Source organism: Esox lucius, chromosome 4 (genome assembly GCF_011004845.1).
Source record: "Esox lucius isolate fEsoLuc1 chromosome 4, fEsoLuc1.pri, whole genome shotgun sequence".
In the NCBI taxonomy this organism is placed as follows: Eukaryota; Metazoa; Chordata; class Actinopteri; order Esociformes; family Esocidae; genus Esox; species Esox lucius.
Window position 1 is genome coordinate 34,895,941 of NC_047572.1, and position 14,054 is coordinate 34,909,994.

A 14,054-nucleotide genomic window follows, 5' to 3' on the forward strand; every position below is an offset into this window, starting at 1 on the left:
CCTTCGGGTAATTCATAAAATGCAACCTCTGGTTGCTCTGGGTTGAAGATGTATCCCCCCATCCGACCATCGTCCAATTTCCACTCCTGTGCCACCATATCCGGGTGTAATTGATGGATTCGGGTTAAACTCTGCATCGGTTTCTTCGGGGCTGGCATGTTGATTGCATCTCTGCGGTCCATTAGCAATTTCTTACCAAATCGCTGAGCTGCGTTTAAGCTGTTAGCTTTCACCGGTGTTTCACCCAAAACATTGATAGCAGCACAATCCTCCATGTTTTGTAATGTGTAGGTAAGTTCGCTCAGGCAAGACTGAATGACCAACCCCGATGTCAGCGTGGTTTAAATACACATACCACGCCAGTCAACCCATATAACATGAAAGGTTAGCAAACACCATTTGTATGCCAGCTGTTGCAACACTTGTCAGAAGATAAAACACCAGGGTTTTATATTTGACGAACACCATTTGCTGTACACCAAACAACTTACCGCTGACACAACACTTATTTACTGCCTGGGAATTTAACATTCCGGAACCCTAAGCCCCATTTGTTAATTATCAAACATAGCCCACCTGTTATAACACTAGTCTGGTTTGCTAATCAGACATTGTAAAACATCAAACACTGACACATCAATGTAATCATAAATCACAAAGTCACCGGACATGCATACGTCACTCCTGAAGTCCCACCCTAACATACGTCATACCGGAAGTCCCGCCCTAACATACGTCATACAGGAAGTCCCACCCTAACATACGTCATACCGGAAGTCCCACCCTAACATACGTCATAACGGAAGTCCCACCCTACAAACCGGATGTCCCGCCCACCTGTCACATCAATATGGAAGTCCCGCCCCCTAGGGCCATAAATCACCATTCTGACACAATATACCCTACACTAACTACTCCCCTGACATAAGTATTTGATCACCTACCAACTAGTAAGAATTCTGGCTCTCCCAGACCTGTTAGTTTTTCTTTAAGAAGACCTCCTGTTCTCCACTCATTACCTGTATTATCTGCACCTGTTTGAACTCGTTACCTGTATAAAAGACACCTGTCCACACCCTCAATCAAACAGACTCCAACCTCTCCACAATGGCCAAGACCAGAGAGCTGTGTAAGGACATCATGGATAAAATTGTAGACCTGTACAAGGCTGGGATGGGCTACAGGACAATAGGCAAGCAGCTTGGTGAGAAGGCAACAACTGTTGGCGCAATTATTAGAAAATGGAAGAAGATCAAGATGACAGTCAATCTCCCTCGGTCTGGGGCTCCATGCAAGATCTCACCTCGTGGGGCATCAATGATCATGAGGTAGGTGAGGGATCTGCCCAGAACTACACGGCAGGACCTGGTCAATGACCTAAAGAGAGCTGGGACCACAGTCTCAAAGAAAACCATTAGTAACACACTACGCCATCATGGATTAAAATCCTGCAGCGCACGCAAGTTCCCCTTGCTCAAGCCAGCACATGTCCAGGCCTGTCTGAAGTTTGCCAATGACCATCTGGATTATCCAGAGGAGGAATGGGAGAAGGTAATGTGGTCTGATGAGACAGAAATAGAGCCTTTTGGTCTAAACTCCCCTCGCTGTCTTTGGAGGAAGAAGAAGGATGAGTACAACTTCAAGAACACCATCCCAAACGTGAAGCATGGAGGTGGAAACATAATTCTTTGGGGATGCTTTTCTGCATAGGGGACAGGACGACTGCACCGTATTGAGGGGAGGATGGATGGGGCCGTGTATCGCAAGATCTTGGCCAACAATCACCTTCCCCACGAGAGAGCATTTAAGATGGGTTGTGGCTGGGTCTTCCAGCATGACAACAACCCGAAACACACAGCCAGGGCAATTAAGGAGTGGCTCCGTAAGAAGCATCTCAAGGTCCTGGAGTGGCCTAGCCAGTCTCCAGACCTGAACCCAATAGAAAATCTTTGGAGAGAGCTGAAAGTCTGTATTGCCCAGCGACAGCCCTGAACCCTGAAGGATCTGGAAAAGGTCTGTATGGAGGAGTGGGCCAAAATCCCTGCTGCAGTGTGTGCAAACCTGGTCAAGAACTACAGGAAACGTATGATCTCTGTAATTGCAAACAAAGGTTTCTGTACCAAATATTTAGTTCTGATTTTCGGATGTATCAAATACTTATGTCATGCAATAAAATGCAAATTAATTACTTAAAATTGTACAATGTGATTTTCTGGATTTTTGTTTTAGATTCTGTCACTCTCAGTTGAACAGTACCTATGATAAAATTACAGACTTCTACGTGTTTTGTAAGTGGGAAAACCTGCAAAATCGGCAGGTTATCAAATACTTGTTCTCCCCACTGTATATATGAAGAGAGCTGTTTTGCGGAGCTGTGTGTGTATATTTATATATATATATATACACTCACCTAAAGGATTATTAGGAACACCATACTAATATTGTGTTCGACCCCCTTTCACCTTCAGAACTGCCTTCTGGGGGCCATTTTAGCACAGTGAACTCATTGTCATGTTCAAGAAACCAATTTGAAATGATTCGAGCTTTGTGACATGGTGCATTATCCTGCTGGAAGTAGCCATCAGAGGATGGGTACATGGTGCTCATAAAGGGATGGACATGGTCAGAAACAATGCTCAGGTAGGCTGTGGCATTTAAACGATGCCCAATTGGCACTAAGGGGCCTAAAGTGTGCCAAGAAAACATCCCCCACACCATTAAACCACCACCACCAGCCTGCACAGTGGTAACAAGGCATGATGGATCCATGTTCTCATTCTGTTTACGCCAAATTCTGACTCTACCATCTGAATGTCTCAACAGAAATCGAGACTCATCAGACCAGGCAACATTCTTCCAGTCTTCAACTGTCCAATTTTGGTGAGCTCGTGCAAATTGTAGCCTCTTTTTCCTATTTGTAGTGGAGATGAGTGGTACTCGGTGGGGTCTTCTGCTGTTGTAGCCCATCCGCCTCAAGGTTGTGCGTATTGTGGTTTCACAAATGCCTTGCTGCATACCTCGGTTGTAACGAGTGGTTATTTCAGTCAAAGTTGCTCTTCTATCAACTTGAATCAGTCGGCCCATTCTCCTCTGACCTCTAGCATCAACAAGGCATTTTGGCCCACAGGACTGCCGCATACTGGATGTTTTTCCCTTTTCACACCATTCTTTGTAAACCCTAGAAATGGTTTTGCGTGAAAATCACAGTAACTGAGCAGATTGTGAAATACTCAGACCGGCCCGTCTGGCACCAACAACCATGCCACGCTCAAAATTGCTTAAACCACCTTTCTTTCCCATTCTGACATTCAGTTTGGAGTTCAGGAGATTGTCTTGACCAGGACCACACCCCTAAATGCATTGAAGCAACTGCCATAATTGCATTAATGAGAAATTGAACAGGTGTTCCTAATAATCCTTTAGGTGAGTGTATATACATACAACCCTATTTCCAAAAAAGTTGGGACGATGCTTTAAATGCTAATAAAAATAGAATGCAATAATGTGAAAATACTTTACAATACCGAATGAAAAATCAACACTTTTATTTTAACTTAATATAATACTTAAATCAAATCAATTTAGTCTCAAATATTGAAACGTTCGATTTGGTTCAAATATTCCAAAAACACAGTGTTAGAGAAGAAAGCAAAAGCGCAATATGTGCCATATACAGAAGCTAAAAAAATTTAATATTGTTCAGAACATAACAACATATGAAACCTGGTGGTTCCTTTGTACATGAGTCTCAAATATTCCCAGTTAAGAGATTTTAGGTTGATGTGCAGTAAGCAGATCTTGTATGCATGTTCCCCCATCATTCTGCTCCTCCGCTTATCATAAATGATCCCCACCTCACTGAACACTCGCTTGGGACTAAAGAAGTTGGGGTACTGAGAAACCTCTTTGTCAGTGGAGCAAGGAATTGAAGTCTGTCTTTCTTCCACCAATCCAAAGGCAAGTCGCTCTTTCTGTCAATGACAGGCTTTGTAAGGTAACGTTCCAACTCAGTTTCAAAACTGTACGGGACCTTAACCCTGCTCTCTTCCAATAATTCTAAATAAAATAATGAAGGAACGCCTTTCAAGTTCAGTTGTAAGGTATTATAGGAATTATGACGTGTTGACTATTTCTCTCTATACCATTTGTATTTCATATACATTTAATAATAATAACTTTTCATATAACACTTTTCTAGTACATTTATGCCTCGTTTCTACTGGTGCCAAACACTGTTTCTTTACCCCGAAGTCCAGACTATGTTCTTTTTCCATTGACAAAGACCGGTGCCAGTCGGCTGGTAGGCCATTACCAAGTAGCCCAGCTCTCACTTGGTGCCATGTCCCGGACTTTAGGACTTAGGGCGGGGTTTGCGAGTTGATGCGTTACTTGTTGTGAATAGCATTCTGTATCGTTTGCATTAGGCTTCTTGTAATGGTTTTCTTTCGATCTAACAAAGAGATCCCAGATAAAAAGAAAGAAAATAAATACAGAAAAGCAAAGACTCAGAACGGAAAAAGTTGGAACGACCGAAGGTGATACAATGCCGTTGACTCAATAGAAACACAGAGCGCTGAGACTGAGATGTTGCCTGCAGAACCTATAACAACACAAAATTACCTCAGAATTCTCCCAAATCCTTCTATTAAATGTAGACAGTTTTGACAAAATACCTATTAAACTAAATAATGAATACACTGGCTGACAGTTGCAGTGTTACAAGTGTAGGCGGAGAAAGAGCCGGTCGCAGGAGTTTGAAGAACAAATTATTTTTAAGTTCAAATGCCGTATTGTTAACAAAACTGAGCATGGCGTTATTGTTCATTTTATTTTACTACCAGAAAAAATTATTTTTCGTAACCGGAAAATCTAATCGTGTTGATAGTTTACTCCTCCCTCACCACATGAGCCCCTCCATAAGTCCTTGATACCAAACTTGATAATGGAAACAGAAAAGTGTGGAGCCAATATTAGCATAAATCACCAGTGTGACCCTGGAGCCAGGGAAAAGCACCAGTGGAAATGCAGCATTACACAAAGTGCTTTACACACGATAGAAATAGAAATATATTAAAATAATAAAAAAATATATACAAATGTCAATAAAAAAAAGAATAAGCAAAATCACAATGAAAAAATATTAGTGAAAGCCACCTTATAATTATAGTTAACTTATAGATTTTAGGTAAAATTTAAAAGAATGCACTGACAAAGCATCTCTGACATTCTGTGGTAGCTCTGGGACAGCCAGAAGTCCTTTTTCAGCTGATCTGAGAGGCCTGACAGTGCAGTATAGGTTTAGCATCTCACTAATGTAATTAGGTGCCAGACCATGTAGTGCCTTAAAAGTGTAGAAGTAGAATTTTTAAATCTACTCTCAAATTTACCAGTAACCAATGTAGAACAGCCAACACTGGGGTTACATGAGATTGATTTAGTCGTAAGAAGTCTGGCAGCTGAATTCTGCATAACTTGGAGTTTACCTAGGGACTTATTATTGAGGCATGTAAACAAAGCATTATAGTAGTCTAGGTGAGATGAAATAAAAGCATGTATAATTTTCTCAGTGTTCTCAAGTGATAAAACCAATCTTATTTTGGCAAAGATTCTCAGTTGGTAAAAGCATTACTGCACCAGTTTAATTGTGTTACAGTGGGGCAAAAAAGTATTTAGTCAGCCACCAATTGTGCAAGTTCTCCCACTTAAAAATATGAGCGAGGCCTGTAATTTTCATCATAGGTACACTCAACTATGAGAGACAAAATGAGAAAGAAAATCCAGAAAATTACATTGTAGGATTTTTAATGAATATATTGGTAAATTCCTCAGTAAAACAAGTATTTGGTCACCTACAAACAAGCAAGATTTCTGCCTCTCACAGACCTGTATCTTCTTCTTTAAGAGGCTCCTCTGTCCTCCACTCGTTACCTGTATTAATGGCACCTGTTTGAACTTGATATCAGTATAAAAGACACCTGTCCACAACCTCAAACAGTCACACTCCAATGGCCAAGACCAAAGAGCTGTTAAAGGACACCAGAAACAAAACTGTTGACCTGCATCAGGCTGGGAAGACCACTGATAATCTCCCTCGATCCGGGGCTCCACGCAAGATCTCACCCCGTGGGGTCACAATGATCACAAGAACGGTGAGCAAAAATCCCAGAACAACACGGGGGGACCTAGTGAATGACCTGCAGAGAGCTAGGACCAAAGTAACAAAGGCTAACATCAGTAACACACTACGCCGCCAAGGACTCAAATCCTGCAGTGCCAGACGTTTCCCCCTGCTTAAGCCAGTACATGTCCAGGCCCGTCTGAGGTTCGCTAGAGAGCATTTGCATGATCCAGAAGAGGATTGGGAGAATGTCATATGGTCAGATGAAACCAAAATAGAAATGTTTGGTAAAAACTCAACTTGTCATGTTTGGAGGAGAAAGAATGCTGAGTTGCATCCAAAGAACACCATAACTACTGTGAAGCATGGGGGTGGAAACATCATGCTTTGGGGCTGTTTTTCTGCAAAGGGACCAGGACCACTGATCCGTGTAAAGGAAAGAATGAATGAAATTCTTTGGAGGGTGTTGAAAGTCTGTGTTGCCAAGCGACAGCCCCAAAACATCACCGCTCTAGAGGAGATCGACATGGAGGAATGGGCCAAAATGCCAGCAACAGTGTGTGAAAACATTGTGAAGACTCACAGAAAACGTTTGACCTCTGTCATTGCCAACAAAGGGTATATAACAAAGTACTGAAATCAACTTTTGTTATTGACCAAATACTTATTTTCCACCATCATTTACCAATAAATTCATTACAATGTGATTTTCTGGAATTTTTCCCCCTCATTTTGTCTCTCATAGTTGAAGTGTACCTATGATGAAAATTACAGGCCTCTCTCATCTTTTTGAGTGGGAGAACTTGCACAATTGGTGGCTGACTAAATACATTTTTGCCCCACTGTATATTCACAAAGTAAATCTGTATCAAAGGAAATTCTCGTTTTCACTGGTGCCAAACCTTCCGTTTCCATTTATGGCCAAAGACAGAATACTTTTTGCTAGTGTTCCTAGAGCCAACCGAACTTCATCCAAAATAGATGGGGGGCCAATAATTAAAACTTCTGTTTTATCAGTTATTATTATTGGACATCCAGTTTGTAAAGTCTTCCAGGCAATTATGCAGAACACACAACTTGCTCAAATCATTTGGCTTAACCGACAAATACAATTGCATATCATCTGGAAAACAATAAAAATAAATGTCATGCTGACAAATTATACTACCTAATGGAAGCACAGAGAAAACAGGATTGGCTACAACTTTTTCTAAAACTTTGGATAAGAAAGGCAGCTTGGAAAATGGCCTCTAGTTATTAACAAGAAACCAGGCAAGCCTAGTTCAGCTGGTATGCAATAGAAAGTGTTGATCATGGCTGCCCTCTCAAGATTCTAACTTAGGTCACCCACGTGAAAGGCTGTGTCTTGACCCACAGCACCACAGAGCTGACCATTTGCCAGGTGTCAGTATAGCATATTGACATTATATAACATCACGTCAAGTTTGAAAATTTCATTAGACACAATTAACCATTGTGTTAAACTGAATAACGTTTCTTAGGAAGTTTACCTCCACCACAAATAGTATTTATGAACTGTATGACTTTTGCCACTGGCCGTTTTGAGAGCATATTAGCCAGTAATATGTTGTTAGATGCCATTATGCATTGTGTTAAAACTAAACTGGCCGTTTTATCAGCTTATTTGCCATTCGTGAATTACATTGATGCAATAATTACTGTATCAATATAGGTGATGATAACAGACTTTTACATCAAGTGAAAAGACTAGAGAATCGTGTAGCCAGCGAAGTGTTTGACTATCCAGAAGAAATGCTAAGACATAATTTAAAAATCCACCAGAAATAGTAGCAATATAACAGTAAACTAGACAATGGCCGTTCTTCTAGCAGCAGGGTATTTTGCTAGCAGCGCTAACTCAGATTTTCTTTTTCAAAATAAAAGCCATCATTGAATTATATAAGGCAATATAGTTAATCTAGTCTGTCAATCTAGTCTGTCATTTAATGTTTAATGTCTGTTCCAATGTTGTTCTTGTCTGTTCTATTTTTACTGGATTGGTAACTATATAGCCTTCTAAATGCCAATGATGGCTTTTATTGTGATAATGAAAATCTGCTGCCAGCATAATATCCTGCTGCTAAAATAACGCTAATGAAGCCTCGTTTGGCCATCACTACAGTAAACGGTTTCATTCTAGGCTTCCCATAGCTACAGAAGGTTGTAGCCAGCATAGTTTTTGTCTATTCTGAACAAATACTCTTTAACCACAGGCCGTTTTAACAGCAAATTAGCCATTTGTGAATGACATTGAGTATCAATATAGGTGACGATGTATTTATAACTGACTTTTTTGTATAGTGAAAAGACGAGAGACTTGTGTAGGCAGCGACGTGTTTGTCTATCCTGAACAAATCCTTATATCCACCAGAACTGTTTTATTTTAGGCTTCCTATTACGTAGCTACATAATGTAAAAGCCAGCAATGTTTTTGTCTGTCCTGAACCTCAGGCATCTTGTGTGTTGACTGCTACAGGAGTCGAACGTGGGACCTGTTGTTCTGTAACCCACATCTCTAACCACTACGCTATTTAACAAAGGGTAGTCAGTCAGTCACTCAGTCAGTCAGGAACAGACGGACTCAGTATGAGACAGTCACTCTTCTTGGCCAACTCAGCTTAGACGGTCCGGCAAAAAAAGAGTTGTCAAGATTATTTTTTTTAAGAAAAGGCTGAAAACATGCTGACTTAATAGTTCAGTGGGGAGAACAAGTATTTGATATACTGCCAATTTTGCAGGTTTTCCCACTTACAAAGCATGTAGAAGTCTGTAATTTTATCATAGGTACTGTTCAACTGAGAGTGACAGAATCTAAAACAAAAATCCAGAAAATCACATTGTACAATTTTAAGTAATTAATTTGCATTTTATTGCATGACATAAGTATTTGATACATCCGAAAATCAGAACTAAATATTTGGTACAGAAACCTTTGTTTGCAATTACAGAGATCATACGTTTCCTGTAGTTCTTGACCAGGTTTGCACACACTGCAGCAGGGATTTTGGCCCACTCCTCCATACAGACCTTTTCCAGATCCTTCAGGGTTCAGGGCTGTCGCTGGGCAATACAGACTTTCAGCTCCCTCCAAAGATTTTCTATTGGGTTCAGGTCTGGAGACTGGCTAGGCCACTCCAGGACCTTGAGATGCTTCTTACGGAGCCACTCCTTAGTTGCCCTGGCTGTGTGTTTCGGGTTGTTGTCATGCTGGAAGACCCAGCCATAACCCATCTTAAATGCTCCCACATGGGGAAGGAGATTGTTGGACAAGATCTTGCGATACACGGCCCCATCCATCCTCCCCTCAATACGGTGCAGTCGTCCTGTCCCCTTGGCAGAAAAGCATCCCCAAAGAATGATGTTTCCACCTCCATGCTTCACGGTTGGGATGGTGTTCTTGGGGTTGTACTCATCCTTCTTCTTCCTCCAAACACGGCGAGTGGAGTTTAGACCAAAAAGCTCTGTTTTTGTCTCATCAGACCACATGACCTTCTCCCATTCCTCCTCTGGATCATCCAGATGATCATTGGCAAACTCCATACAGGCCTGGACATGTGCTGGCTTGGGCAGGGGGACCTTGCGTGTGCTGCAGGATTTTAATCCATGACGACATAGTGTGTTACTAATGGTTTTCTTTGAGACTGTGGCCCAGCTCTCTTCAGGTCATTCACCAGGTCCTGACGTGTAAATCTGGGCTGATCCCTCACCTTCCTCATGATCATGGATGGCCCATGAGGTGAGATCTTGCATGGAGCCCCAGACAGAGGGAGACTGACCGTCATCTTTAACTTCTTCCATTTTCTAATAATTCCGCCAACAGTTGTTGCCTTCTCACCAAGCTGCTTGCCTATTGTCCTGTAGCCCATCCTAGCCTTGTGCAGGTCTACAATTTTATCCCTGATGTCCTTACACAGCCCTCTGGTCTTGGCCATTGTGGAGAGGTTGGAGTCTGTTTGATTGAGGTTGTGGACAGGTGTCTTTTATACAGATAAAGATTTCAAACAGGTTCAGTTAATACAGGTAATGAGTGGAGAACACAAGGGCTTCTTAAAGAAAAACTAACAGGTCTGTGTGAGCCGGAATTCTTACTGGTTGGTAGGTGATCAAATACTTATGTCATGCAATAAAATGCAAATTACAGACTTCTACATGATTTGTAAGTGGGAAAACCTGCAAAATCGCCAGTGTATGTACTGTTGTTCTCCCCACTGTATGTACTGTTTCATAGCAACAGCAAAATAACAAAATTCATTGTTGATTGCAGAGCCATTCAATTATAATCTCTCTAGATGGCTCTGCATTGAATTGGCCGCAATAATTGTAATATGCACATATGTATGTGAATGAGGGATGCACCAGAGAAGAGGTGCAAATAATGAATTGATAAGACGCACCTGCAGAAGTTGTTGGTGAGCGCTGAGAGACTGATTGAATTGTTTGATAAGTCTAACCATTCATTTTTCTCCAAGAGAGGAGTTGTAAAACAAGAGATTATAAAATAAGCAAACAACATATTGTCTCATGAGGATCATTCTCTCAATTACATATTTCATGGAAACTACAGAATGACAACATTATTGGGTATTGTTTCGATCCAGATCCTTACAAATTTCTAGGCTGGCCAATGAGTAAATTGTTCGGGCCAAGGCCCGCCCGAGCCCAATAGTGCAGCCACATCTGGGATGCTCTTTTTACACCCAATCATGTTACTGACCTGTTGCAAGTTAGCCTAATTAGTTGTGAGATGTACCACCAATTTTTAGCATTACAAAACATTTCCAGTCTATTGCCCCTTTCACAGCTTTTTTAAACGTTGCTGGAATCAAATTCAAAGTGAGCATTTATTTTTCAAGAAACAATAACATTTCTCAGTTTCATCATTTAATATGTTGTTATTGTACTATTTTCTATTAAACATAAGGTTTAAATGATTTGCACATCATGGCATTCTGTTTTCCATTTTACACAGCATCCCAACCTTTTGGGAAACAGGCTAATATAAAAATCGTCAGATGAATTGATGTTAGCTTCTTTTGGTCCTCCAATAATTGGTGTTGGCATTGAAAATGCTAAACTATTCGATCAACCATAAGGGGCGTAATGTTATATCTCACACTAATCTCTGTTTGAGCTAAACTGCTCCTGACTTTTCTCGCAACTAAACTTCTCCTAAACCCTTGGTTAGTGGTTAGAGATCAAGGGTCAAGGGACCTTACCTCTCCCTTAGGGTAGCGGTAGCGGTACTTGTTTTGATCTCTTAGTGCAAACTCTTCTGGGTAGCGACCCTGTATCTCTTCATAGGTCATCTCTTCACATACACCCTGAACACAAGACAGAGATCAAACAGTGGTATCACTATACCCTAACCATGACTGTAACCCCCCAAATCATAAATGTAACCCCAATTTCAACCCTAACTGTAACTCAACCCGAACTGTAACCCTAAAATATTAATTTTATTTGTGAGGGCCCAAATATCCTCACTCTGACAAATGGTTTACTATACTTGAGAGGACCTTTGACTAGGTAAAGTATACACAGAACATAGACTTACTGCGTCTATCTCGTTAAGGGCCTTCCATTGTTCATATGGGACTCCTACAGCCTCAGCAGTCTGGATGGTTCTCTTCATATGACTGGTCCACACCTTCAGATCTCTGATACATTGGCTACGCATGTAGCCACTTAGAGCACTGGCAAACTGTACACACACATTTACTGAGTGCATGGATTTGAATTGCACAAGTCACACTGGATTTACATAAAAATGACACAATAACACTCTACTCTGGTTATTACAACACTGGGGTTCTATTACATCACTGAGTGTTAAGTTCATTTCAAAGGAAGGTTTCAAATATAAACGGATGAGAGTTTGTTCTCCTGTCACAATAAAGCCAGTTTGCTTCTCCTCCCTGTAGACTTACTCATTATAATTGTTATACAACCATCAGTCATCCAGCCATGGTGTCGTTTGCACTGAATTATGGAGGTGGTGTTGTGCAGAGCCATGCAGTGAACAGGGAGTAAAGCAGAGGACTCTCCCCTGGAGACACTGCCTCCAACCTGCATAGAATCTGTTGAGCTCGTCTGAGAGGCATCAGGGGTTAGGGCGTTAGGGCATAAGGGGTTAAGGGTTAGGGCGTTAGGGGGTTCAAGCGTTAGCGTGTTGGGGGTTTGGGCATTAGGGTGTTGGGGGTTAGGGCATTAGGGGTTAGGGTTGGCAGCATGATGTTCGATTTTCTCTTGTGGTCCATGCAAGTGCGAAGTCCTTACCACAGGCATTATAAGTCTGAGTAATCAATCACTGATTCCAGTTGGAGCCTTTATTTCAATAATTAATTTCAGTTTGCACCTGTCTTTTGATCATTCATTCCAGTTATCTCCCTTTATTTAGGATCAACAAATGCCTGACTTGTTCTCTTGGGACCAGAGAATGGATGCCACACATCTTGCCATGCAAGTCTGACTAATGCCCATTTATTAGGGCTCATACTAGCCTGGAAATAGTCACTGACATTAGCCTTGATATAGTCACTCATACTAGTCTCGAAATAGTCACACATACTAGTCTAGAAATTGTCACTCATACTAGTGTAGAAATAGCCATTTGTTACTCGCCAATATTATTTATATTTTTCACAGTGCAGGAGTTTTTAGAAAACAAACACACACAACCTTGTTTCCGCGTGGGGACAGCCCCGAGTCTCCTCCGATACGTCCCACCAGGTTCAGCTCACTCTCTCCATGGCGAGTCAGGTAAATGGAGCGAGGTGTCACGTGGATGTTCATCAGATAGTAAACGATACGACTCTGAATGTGGTCTTGGACACGGTTGACTAGATATCTGCTGCCCACGTTGAAGATCTTTATATAGGAGAGACTCCTGGAAAAGGGATGACAGACAGAGACAGAGAGAAGACAATTTATGACATGGGGGATGAAGAGGTTAGGGTTAGTAGTTATACATTGCGTGCACAATTATAAGGCAAATCATATTCCTCAAGATTTATTTTATTGTTGAACAAACACAATGCTCTCAGTCAATCCAAAATATAATTGAACCTCAAAACCTGAATGTTTAACAAAGGAAAAATGAGTTTTGATCTTTCTCAGGGGAATACATGTGTGCACAATAATTAGGCAACAATTACTGTGCAGAATTATTAGGCAGCTAAATTACAAAAATTATTTCTCCAGCTCACTTGTTTATTCTTAATTTTTGGAGTAAGTGCAACAAATAAGTGACACAAAATGAAAATTGAATAACATTTCTGGCCTTTCAAAAATATTCAGTGACCGATATAACCACACTTCTTTTCAATAACTGCCATGAGACTTCCATCCATGCAGTCTGTCAGTTTCTTGATCTGTTCACAGTCAACTTTCGCTGAAGCAGCAACCACAGCCTCCCAAATTCTGTTCAAAGAGATGTATGGTCTTCCCTGACCATAAATCTCACATTTGAGAAGGGTCCACAAGTTCTCAATAGGATTTAAGTCAGACAAGGAAGGGGACCAGGTCATTATTTGGGCATCTTTGAGGCCCTTGCTTGCTAGCCAAGCAGTGTAGTACTTGGATACTTGGATGTGATGGGGCATTGTCCTGCATAAAGAACATGGCCTTCTTGAATGCTGAGGACTTGTTTCTGTACCACTGCTTGAAAATATCTTCCAGAAACTGGCAGTAGGTTTGGGAGTTGTCTTCAACATGGAAAGGTCCAAGTACTTCATCCTTAATGACAGCAGCCCATACCAGTACCCCTCCTTGCTGGTGACTGACTCGAAGAGGTGCCCTGTGTCCATTAGTGATGACCACGGGCCCATCCATCTGGTCCATCAAGAGTCACTCTCATTTAATCTGTCCATAAAACCTTTGAAAAATCTGTCTTCAGGTATTTTTTTGCCCAATGTAT

At 41.3% G+C, this 14,054-nt stretch overlaps 1 protein-coding gene across 5 annotated transcripts in view; it reads right to left on the reverse strand.

Annotated features, from left to right (window-relative positions):
- The window catches only part of LOC105030209 (6-phosphofructo-2-kinase/fructose-2,6-bisphosphatase), a 67,106-nt gene that overhangs the window by 23,738 nt on the left and 29,314 nt on the right, over nucleotides 1-14,054 (reverse strand). For all 5 annotated transcript variants that reach the window (XR_002196702.2, XM_010903924.3, XM_020046040.2 and 2 more), the window contains 3 exons: nucleotides 12,818-13,025; nucleotides 11,694-11,840; nucleotides 11,356-11,460 (listed from right to left, as the gene is read on the reverse strand). Coding sequence is in view for 4 of the 5 variants with exons in the window: in XM_010903924.3 (XP_010902226.1) it covers nucleotides 11,356-11,460; nucleotides 11,694-11,840; nucleotides 12,818-13,025 (460 nt within the window). In the remaining variant the exon portion in view is untranslated. The remainder of the gene's footprint in view (nucleotides 1-11,355; nucleotides 11,461-11,693; nucleotides 11,841-12,817; nucleotides 13,026-14,054) is intronic.